Raw genomic sequence first — 11,183 nt, forward strand, 5'->3', positions numbered from 1 at the left:
CCAAAAGAGGGGACGTAGCTGCTTGCTTATAAACAAGGGGCTACTTAATCCCTTGAGCATGTGTGGTCGCTGGTGCAGCAGCTTTGACTGCTCCTGTTGGTGAAGAGGAGGAATAGGTCAGGGATGCTGGCCACAGCAAGGCTTCTGTATACAAACACACCCACCTTCTAGAGCATCCTGGTGGTCCAGAGATGTTAGCCTGAGGTATTTGCTTTAGGTAGAGTACTAAGAAAATCCAAAGGTTTTTACCTAGTTAGTTTGGTTTTGCCTATTTACCCTCATCCCAAACCACTTATATTCAAATTTGATTTAGGCTGGATAGAAAACAGTTTGGGATTTTTTTTTCCTTAAACATGAAAAATGTTTTGTTTAGCAAAAGGAAACTTGCTCTTTTTTGGCTCATGGTATTCATATTGAAGATCTCATTTGCTAAAGCTGAACTCTAGCTGCTATCTTCAGGGCTTTCCTAAGTGCATTTGGAGTTCACTGAGTTGGGCCTTTGGATCAACGTGGCAATGCTAAGCCTAGAGATGACAGTCAGGGGGGGAGGCAGAGCTTCTACAGAACCTTGAAGAGGCAGTACTGCAAGGGTGTCCAGTTTATGTGAGTTCCTGTGGGACATGAAAACAAACGGCTCAACAGCAGGGACCTTCGTGGTATGGCATTGGTGTGGCAGCCCAGTGGGTGGGAGCCTGTGCACTAGCTAGGAAATTGCTACCGCAAAGGTAGGACATGAGGAGACTCAGAGAGCCAGCAGAGGAGTGAGACCCAGGATCTGGGGTCTTCATCCAAGTGTTTTCTCAGTTATCTGGTGTGACCAGGTCTTGGTATAAAAAAGAAAACCCTCAATGTGCAGAGCAGTCCTGTGGGCCCCAATAAAAAGATGGGGACTTCACAGGCATCCTTGGGGACACCACAGTACTGGAGGGGGCGCAGCTGGAGCTGACCCTTAGCAGCGTATGTCACCATGTTTCTCTGAGGGCATTTGGAGCCTCCCTCCAACCCCTTGAGAAGACATGAATGAAGTTGGCCAGAAACTGAAACTCTCATTGGTGCTTGTTGATAATGTCCTCTGCTATGTACTGATTAGTGTTGTTTATGTCTGTTGTTTCTATTTCCTGCTTGATACAAAAGGAGAGACAGTCCCCAAACCCATAAATCACAGCAGGCTAGTTGCTTTCTCAGCAGCACAACCTTTTCAGGGATCAGAAGCAGAGTATTGTCCCCTTGGGAATCTTATGGGAGCTCCATGACTGTGGTCTGTGGCTAGGGAAAGGTACAAGCTCCAGAGGCAGCTGACTGCACTCAGGCCCCATAAGGAGCAGTCCCTCGGTGGTCCTGTCTTCAGGCTGAGCTACAACCAGGAGAGTAGCCAGAGGCTTTAGAGGGAGAGACAGCCCTTCCCAGGGGGAAGGGGAATGCAGGGGCCTTGCTTGCCGTCTGCTCTTCTGTCTAGGTAAGCATGGTTCCACCTGAGCCCCCTCAGCCCAGTTCTGCAGAATGGAAGGCAAGGGACCCTGTGGGCCATGCAGGACCTGCTGTAGCTTGGGTCTGTCACATGGGGACTCCTTTGTGATACGCACAGGGTCAGTCCCAGAACCCCAGATACCCACTGTTCACACAGGTCTCAGCAACATCTGGGTCACTAAAGGCCTGGAGGGAAGTTCCTGGCTGGAATGGAGCAGGCATGGCCATGCTAAGAACCCACCAGCTGTCCTACAGGGGCACTTAGTTCAGGCCACCTATCTGGGTGGTGACTAGATGTCTGCCTAGCACTTTATAGGAGCCTGGCTGCTGCTGGATACCTAGGCTCAGGCAGAGTGACCCTGAAGACACCTTGAGGCCAGTCTGGGTGTTTACTCACTTACTCGCGCTCACACACACATGCACACACACACACGGCTCCCATATACACAACAGATACTCAGTACTTGTTGGAGCCATCCCCAGACCTTGGGAAGCACCAGGCTTAAGCTGCCCAGCAGGCAGCTGGACTTTGCAGATCCCAGTGTGTGGGGCCCAGTGGCCACTTAACGTTGCATAGAATTGTGGCTAAAATTGATATAGTCGTGTGGATGCAGAGCCAGAGGCCACCCTTGAGGTGTCCTGTATGTTAGTAAAACCTGTGCCTGTCAGCTCTGGTGTAAATGAGCCCCACAGAGTCTCCGGGCCAGCCCAGTGCTGACACCCACTGCAGAGGGAAAAGTGGAAGCTGAGGAACTAGGGGTGACCATGAGATGGCCAGAATCCATGTATTTCTGGCTGTCTCTGAAAGCAGTGCTTCTTTTCCAGACATGAAGTCTTTGGGCAGTGTGAAGTATCCTGTCCCCAGTTAGTAGAATGTTCATCATCTTGGGATTTGAGCAGGGTATTGGTCCTATACCAGCACGTTCCTAATTCCCACCATCTAGCAGTCCACTCAGGGAATGTCAAAGGGGTGCTCATAGCACTAGGGAACTTCATCCTGAAGTTGTTGTTTGGGTTCATAAGCTCAAAGGAACCAGCTATTCACAAATCATATGCAGGAAGAGAGACAGCTGGGCAGGCATCTAGTTCTTAGGACTTTTTTGTCCTGGCTGGGTCAGTCTAATCACCACTTGTCTAAAGAGCCCTGAGTCTAGAATTGAGCTACTTAAAACATGTGATCTTATTTCTCTAATTTTTTTCCCTTTTTCATCCAAGTAAGTTGCTTCAGGGAGAATCATATTCCAATAACACCATTTCACAGTGTTTCTTGTCCTAGCATGTCCACTAATCTTCGGAGCCCACCCTCCTCACCCTACCTCTGCCTCTACCCACTGTGATGGAAGCCCAAGTCTGCCCTGCCTGGATCTAACCTTTCTTCTTTCCTCTGGCCCAGAGTCTGAAGGAAGGCCTGACAGTGCAGGAACGGCTGAAGCTCTTTGAATCCAGGGACTTGAAGAAAGACTAGCTGTATCCCATGCCACTCAACACACCCCTTCTGGCTGGTGGCAGCACAACCTGAGCGCGGCTTTTTGTCTGTACCTTTATTTTTATCATTGTTGTTGTTATTGTCATTAACTGTGGGTATGGATACATGAGAGACTGGTGTATGGATTGTCCGCACCATTCCAACTTCCTCTTGTGTTTATCACCACTTTCTTTCCATGATATTCTGAGATTGGTCAAGCTCCAGCAGTGTGGTGATACAGCACCTGCCCACATCTGAGTAGAGCCCTTCTCAATGTCCACTGCATCCACTGTCAGTATTAAGGCTCAGCAGCCTGTCAATAAGCTAGTCCTGTGTCAGAGTGCAGTGTGGAGGTCTGGCCTGCACTCCAGCTCTGCTGCTCACAGCTAAGCACCACCAGGTGGGCACAATCCCTGTTGGTCAGAGAAGAGCCACCTTGATGTCCTGGTTTGACCTGTACCATGGTGCAGGTGATTTGCCTGCCTGGTTGCTGGAGGAGGCAGCAACCCAGACGGGTGTACAGCCTGTGCACACTGCCTTCTGGCCTGGGAGGAGGACAACATTTTGTATTTGCTCCACTAATGCAGCTTAGAACCACACCCCAGATAATCCTGTCTAACTTTCACAACCTGGAAAATGTGGAAAGCAACCATTCCTATTTTTGTTTGTTTTTTATTAAATCTTGCACAAAACCCCAGACCCCTTCTCATTCCTTCCTCCGCTCGTGCTTCCCTTTTCTACAGCAGCATAATCCTGTTCTCACTGCTGGGATTGGTGACCTACTCCCCAGGGTTTCAGACTGATTGCCAAAAAGGGATGGATTCCCTGAGGTAGTCCCCCAAAAGGGCAAATGGTGCTTGTTTAAAAAAATCTGAAAAGAAACTGTCATGTTGCTTTGAAAACGCTGAGAGCAGACCCCTGTGTTAAGTCAAGAGGAAGTCCAGAGGATGTTGAAACCTGGGGAGAACAGCCAGCAGTACATGCTTAGGACTGTGATCAATCTGAGCTCTGGAAAGTTCCTGTGCAGCAAGTACCTCCAGCAGAGTCTAGTTGAAGTGAACCTGTGCAAAGAAGTTTGCTTTTCTAACAATCTAAAACTTCTTTTTGCACTGCCCTAGAATGTTCTGCAGTACTTTCTGAAAGTCTCTTGCATTGGGACTATTCTAGTCCTGTAAAAACCATTGGCATAGTAAAGGAGTTCCTGTTATGGAGGAGTGAGGTGGGAGAGTCAGAGGTGCATACCTGGAGGACTCCACCTCCATGTCCACTGGCTCCACTTGCAAAGTTTCTACTTTGTGCTAATTCATGAGTTGGTTGGATGGTCTTTGGGTACGTGGATGCTTTGGGAATAAAAAGGTAGAAACCCCCTTGCTCAGTTTTTAGAGTAATGGGCAAAGTCATCAGGTCTTACCCACCCTAGTGGATAAAGGACGAAAGCACCGGAGTGGCTGGTTTGCAGCTTGCCTAGCTTGCCCTTCCTGGGATGTTCTTGGTCCTGCACAGGCTCTGAGCTGCCCCTTGTCATAAGCTTTTGAGTCCTCACCCACACTATTGCTTTGTGCTACTTAATGTTCCATGTTTTCAGCAGCAAGAACAAGTTAAATGTTTTAAAAATATGCTTTTCAGACACATCCCCCCCATGCCGATTGGCAGCATTTTGAGAAATAGCCATGACCTTTCTGTGTTGTGCTCAGTGGGAACATGCAGGCAGCTGTGCACTGAAACACTGATGGGACCTGCTATGCCTGGTCTCCAGATGCTATGATTTCACCTTGTTCTCTGAGAATCACTGCATTCCCTGCTCTAGCATGGTTTCTTTCTGACCATCTTTGATGCCCTAGAGACCCTCTGGCCCTGCTTCCCCTCCCAGGTGCTGCAGGAGATGGGCTCTATCTGCCTTCAGACTGCACAGTGATTTGAATAAAAGCAGGCTGGCCTACAGGGCAAAAGAGCACTTTATTTGTTTTCTTTCTCACTTTTCTGTCCCTTGAGGCTGGACCTCAGAACTCCTAGGCAATAAATGTGGGTACAGCACTTGGAGGTGAAAGGGAAAGACTGGAGGGACCAGAGATAGATGAGTGGACACCTGAGCTCTCATCACTATGACTTCTTGGTGAAGGCCCCATATTGCCATGAGACAGTAGGACTTCCTGCCTGACGGCTGGTTTGGTGTGTATTGTCATCTGGAAAACACTGTGAACATGGAGCCGGCAGATTTTGGGTATGGTCTGGCTCCTCTGTTAACAAGGGGCTGCTACAATGCAGCTTCTTAGTGTCACCTGCACCTCAGAACTCAGGCAGTTCTGAGCAGTGTCAGTGGGGTAGCCACTGTTTGGATTGGGATGAGTCTGAGCTTCTGCTGTTGGGTACTGTTCTCCAACTGGAGTGAAACAGACAAGAAAGAGAATAAAGACATTCTTCTTGTGCTACCAGATGTATTCCAGGAGCAGAAGCTGCCTGGTGGCCATACTGCTACAGGTGCAGGCACATGTAATCCACAAAGAGGAATAAAACAGGAAGAGGAGCAGGTTTGTGCACTGGTAGATTAAGGTCCTTTGTGAGGCAGCTGCAGGTGGCAGGGTCTGTGCATAGGGCTGTACTGGTTACTGGGAGTCTTAGGCCACACCCAGTGCAAACAATCAATGGCAAGCTTTCCCCACTTCATAGGAAAATGTTAAAATGGATATACTACACAGTTTTGCTTCTTTTCCTATAGATATTCATTGTATAATCTGCCAGTACTTGCAAGCAAGCCAGGCTTAATGGGGGAACCCTTTGACAACTTTTAGTATGAATATCTGTGCAAATGGCATTGTCTGCACACCCATGCATGCACACAGTAGAGCCATTTTCTGCTGGTTAGGTTGTTAGCATGTGTGATACCCAGTATTGAGCAGGTGGCAATGGGCACTGTGGAGGGTACCAGGTGCAGCCCAGATATACATGTGTCTCAGACAGGCTACAGCCCAAAGCTGGCTGTGGGGAGTCTGGAAGAGGCCTGTGCTTAGATGACTGTACATCCTGGGAGGCCGAGGAGTGAGTTGGGAACACGTAGATTTATCAAGCAAGTGCTAAAGTCAGAGTAGAGGGCTGGGGATTTAGCTCAGTGGTTCTCTTGCCTGCCTCACAAGCACAAGGTCCTGAGTTCAATCCCTGGTACCAAAACAAAGTCAGAGTAGATATTCAGGAACATGTAGGTTTATCAAGCAAGTAATAAGTCAGAGTAGATACTCTCAGATTCAGCAAGCTTAAAGGCAGAAGGGCACCACACATTGGACGAGAAGCAGCAGACAGAGTAAGAATCTGCTCATACAGTTGCCTTGGGTCCAATGGCCCACTCACTGATCAACAGTTCCTGCAGGCCAGATTCAGGAGGAAAGGGAAGTTCAGTTTTTTAAAAAATGCAGTTGTAAATCTCAGCGCATGCCCAGAAGGAATCCTGAGAGGACCAGGAAGCAAAATTGGTGTCTTGAAAGCTGTTAAGGAATGTCTGTACTGCTGTTCACTTCTCCACACAGAGGACACTCACTCTTATCTACATGGATGTGTGCTGGGAATTAAACAAGGTCTTTTTCATCACTAGTGCCTGGCTCTGAGGGAGGTAGCTGGGTACCACATGGCCTACTGCATCTGTCAGGCGCTGGACCAGGGCCACCTACATTGGAGTGTACAGGGTCCCAACAGTGTATCTGCCACACCAGGAAGCAGGCTTTCCCTGGCTTCCAACTATCCCTAGGTTCCTAAATACCAGAGCTACATGAGCAACCCCAGGCCCCATGCAGCCTAATGGTAGGGAGGGGGTACAGAGTGTTCAGTGTCCCTGTTCCTGCGCCACTGAGCATCCAACAGGGACCATGTGTCCAATACTTGACACAGTTGAACACAGGAAGAGCCAGCTGGAAGGGAGGCACAGTAACACTGCTGGCTGCAAGCTCTTCAGCAGGAAGAGGGGACAAGCCAACACAGGAAGTGTATCCACACCTCTCCTTGGCCTGCCACAAAAGATACCACCCACCCTTTGCATCTTCTAGGAGTCTCAGGTGTGTTTCTCTGCAAAGGGAGTGACTGCCTTCTCAGTTCCTTCTGACCAGAGCAGGGGAGTCAATAACAAACCAGTGGCCCAGAGACAGGACAAGCTGCTGGCCATCTGAGCACACAGAGTGTCGGGTCCTCAGGTGCTCAGAACAGTGTGGCTGCTGTCTTTAATTTCTTCAAAATTCCCTGTATATTACTCAGAACAAGCAGTGTAAATATTACTGACAATTGACTGTACTTTTATGAAGTTTTGTGGGTTTTTTAAAACATACAGGGGAAGACACCTTTGGGTACACAGTGAATTCTACTCAGCATCATAAGTACATGTTTTGTTTTGTTTGGTACTGGGGATCGAACTCAGGTCCTTGCGCTTGCACAGCAGGCGGCGAACCCACTGAGCTAAATCCCCGGCCCATAAGTACATGTTTTTAATGACTAATGTATCTTTTTAAAAGCCTTGGGCATATAACAGATGGTTTTAAAGAATGTATAGTATCTAAAACAATAATAGTCCCACATCCATAGCTTTGCATTGAAAGTATTCTATAACCCCATCTCAGTGGAGCCACTCAGAGTCCTCAAGGAAAAGCAGGAAAATGAAGGCAGTAGCTATGTCTTGATCAGTCCATTCTGCACAATAATTCCAAGCCTTTTGTTGTGGGGAGGTGTGGTTGAAGTCAGTCTGCTGTCCAAATCCTTGGTTTCTACAGCTTTTGGGACTCCTCGGAATTCAGGGCTGTGTTCAGAGCTGTCTGGTTGTATTGCGTAACTCCATAGAAATCGCCAAGCTTTGAATGCATCTTAGCAATATCTGTTTCTGTGAAATTGGTGAGGAAACATTTAGTCACAGAAGAGTTAAGGATTGGACAATCCAGTACTTTAGGATGACCTGGAGGACACTATTGTGTCCTATGGTTGTGGCAGTGAGCTGAGGTGGCAGGTTCTGTGGTGAAGCATGCAGCTCAGATTCACCATAAAGAAATGAAGTGTGGGGAAATGTAGCTGTCATTAGATACAGACAGCCCCTGCACCCTGCCATGGTCAACATGCCCTTGGCTCTTTGCCCCTTTAGAAGTTAGTTATCACATATTTAGTTTTATTTTAGCTAAGATTATAAAGAACACTAAATTCACTATTGTGTTATGTTTATTACAAAACTTCAAATAAAATGGATTTAAAAGGATTTTAGGATATACCTTTAGTATTAATGACAGATCTACTGATTTAATGTTAGGATTCAAAACCAGTTAGGTGATAATTAACTCATGTGGTTTTCCTAAGGTAATATTTATGAAATGTAAAGTATCCAAGTGGCTCAACAATTAGAATTCTCAGTAATCTTTCTCACAAATACACCCTCCTTCTAATAGGGTGACTCTCTCAATTTAGCTGTCAAAGACAAAACACACTGCCAAACTGCTTGGGGAGCTGGTCCATGAACAAAGTAAGGTGTATAGGTGATTTTTGTCTCCTACAACAAGTCTGAAAAGAATCTAGAGAACCACTTCCACCGTAGCTAATCATTTCAGTATTCACATGATAAATGTTTAAAGAACAAGCGAATGTCATTTTAACTGATGTTTAATTGTTTTAATGCTAAATGATCATGCTCACCAGACTCAAAACTATGTGCAGTAGAAACCTGAGGCCTAATGATCATGTGCACTGCTTCCCCAGGGTCAGCTCAGGTCTTAGATCTGAGAGGCTAGAGCAGTCACCTTCCACCAGACACAGCTCTCTGAACTAAGCACCTCATCCCCACGCACACACAATTCGACTTTACGCTTCAGACTAAGGCACTTTTTTTCTTACAGAGTTTGTGATCAAGTATTCATTATAATTGAAGTGTTACTTTGTCAAAATATTTATTCGTGTGACATGCTAGATGCCCATGGATGTAGCTGACTATTTTTATTTTGTAAATATTACCTAACTTTACATGAAATACATCACAATAAACTATTTTTGCATCCTCCTTCACATGCTGTGTAACAAAGTGTTGATTCATGGAGAGGTATGTGCAGAATGTGTTTAGATCACAAATCAAATTAGCCTGGCAGTCAAAAGTGAGCTGGTTCTTTTGGTTGTTTTTCAAAGTTTTGGACTAATTTTAAGCATTTGAAAATTGGGAGACTTCCCATAAAAATCCAGATTTTACACGTTCATACACAAGTCATAGTAAGAAATATTTTACACATCCAGAAATCTAATTGAGGTACATTTCCTTAGTTACAGAAATCTTCGAGAGCTAAAAGAACATAAAAATACATATGCTATGCCTTCATTAAGGTACTATATAACAACTATGCTGCCCCACATGGATTTATTTGCAATAAAATTTTGCCTTTTTAAAAAAGAAGTGCATCCTATGTCGTGATCCAAAACACACAACTACCACCCAAAATTTAACAAAATATTGCTCCCTTACAATGATATACTCTGATGTTTCTGTTCAGTTTTATTTTTTAAAAGTTTTTGGTTGAATAAATTTAAAACAATTCTTTTCAGTGTTGTCACAAGTCTTTACAATAAAATGTGTGAAAATGTTTGTGAGGATCCAAATTTTATTCAAAAAATATAGAAAACTTTCTACCAACTGGAAATCAATTTAAGTAGTTAATAAAACTTAGCAAAACAAAATACAGATATAAAAAGATAAATAGTTTTAGTGTGTTATTCTAGTTGTTTATAGAGATTTTTCAATAATTTCTTTACCCATTAAAAAAATTGTTGTAGTCAAAGGTACACAACAAAGTTTTTGGACTGGCTTAAAAACAGTGTTGTGTAGGGGTGTCACGTGTATGTTGTGTTTCTGAGGACTGAACCCAGGGAGCACTAAACTACATCCCCAGCCAGCCCTTTTAATTTTCAGACTGGGTGAAAGCGTGTTGCATAGGCTGGGCTCAAACTTGTCATCAACTTCCCTCTGCCTCCTGAGTGGCCAGATAGTATTTTTTAAAAGCTACCTAAATGCAGTTTAAAGTTAGCTGGCACTTGCAAACTGTTTTTTTAGAAAACTCAACAACCAGCCAGGGATTTAGCTCAGTGGTTCCACTGCCTGCCTCGAAAGCGCGAGGTTCTGAGTTTGATCCCCAGTTTCAAAAAACACAACCAAAAATAAAACTGAACTTCCTCAATATGCTAAGAGCTATTTGTGAGAGCCCCTGCTCAATGTCACCATGAAAGAAGGAAAGCCTCCTCTAAAAATTAGGACAAGATAAGGATGTTGGTTCTCACCCCTTCTATTCAACATTGAACAGGGCCAGGGATTTAGCTCAGTGGTGCCACCACCTGCCTCACAAGCACAAGGTCCTGAGTTCCTTCCCTGGTATCAAAAAACAAAACATTGAACAGCCAGAGCAATTAGGCAAAAGAATATTAAAAGACATCTAGTCTGAAAAGGAAACTACTTACAAATAAAATACTGTATATGAGGAATTCTAAGGAATCCATTGAAACTTCTGTTCAAATAAGTTCAGCAAGTTTGCAGAACACAATATAGTATCCAGAAGTCAGTTGTGGGAGACAGAAGGACACAGAGGGGAAAGGGACAATAAAAATAATTAAGATGTGAGATTAGATATATATATATACCAGTTCCCCAAAATGAATGTAATTATCTGTATCACAAGCATATGCTAATGAAAGTCAAATCTGTTATTTCTACACACTAATCATGAACAATGTGAAGTTGAAATTGAGCAATTCCATTTATAGCAACATCAAAAAAATTTTTAAAGTAAGACTTGAATACTACAAACATTGAAAAACAAGGTTTTTTTGTTTTGTTTGAGACGATCTCGCTATATGTAGTTCAGGCTGAACTATGTAGCCCAGGCTAGCCTCAAACTTGTGATCCTCCTGTTTCAGCCACCCAAGTGCTAGGATTACAGACATATGTTACCACACCTGGCCTAAAGATTTAAATAAATGGGAAGACACCTCGTGTGTTCATGGATTGGAAGGCTTAAGATGGCAATGCTCTCCAACTAGATCTAAAGACTCAGCACAATCCCTATCACAATCCTAGCTTTTTTTCTTTTAGAAATTGATCAGCTGATCTTTATATGGAAGCACAAGGGACCCAGAAAATACCATTCATTGTTGGAAAAAAGATTCATGCTATCAAGTTTCAATAGTTAGTACAAAGCCTCATTAATCAAAACAGTATGATACTGGCATCAAGATAGACACAGAGCCGGGGATTTAGCTCAGT

The 11,183-nt window shown here is 44.7% G+C and overlaps 1 protein-coding gene across 15 annotated transcripts in view; it reads left to right on the plus strand.

Moving 5' to 3' along the window:
* Mprip (myosin phosphatase Rho interacting protein) overlaps positions 1–3,629 on the plus strand; it is a 131,563-nt gene extending 127,934 nt beyond the window's left edge. For all 15 annotated transcript variants that reach the window (XM_013067035.3, XM_013067034.3, XM_013067040.3 and 12 more), the window contains one exon: positions 2,861–3,629. Coding sequence is in view for 10 of the 15 variants with exons in the window: in XM_013067034.3 (XP_012922488.1) it covers positions 2,861–2,932 (72 nt within the window). In the remaining 5 variants the exon portion in view is untranslated. The remainder of the gene's footprint in view (positions 1–2,860) is intronic.
* The last annotated feature ends 7,554 nt before the right edge of the window (positions 3,630–11,183 follow it).

The sequence above is a fragment of the Heterocephalus glaber genome, unplaced genomic scaffold (assembly GCF_053883595.1).
Source record: "Heterocephalus glaber isolate CG9 unplaced genomic scaffold, H.glaber_assembly_v1.0 deba00001813, whole genome shotgun sequence".
Classification (NCBI taxonomy): Eukaryota; Metazoa; Chordata; class Mammalia; order Rodentia; family Bathyergidae; genus Heterocephalus; species Heterocephalus glaber.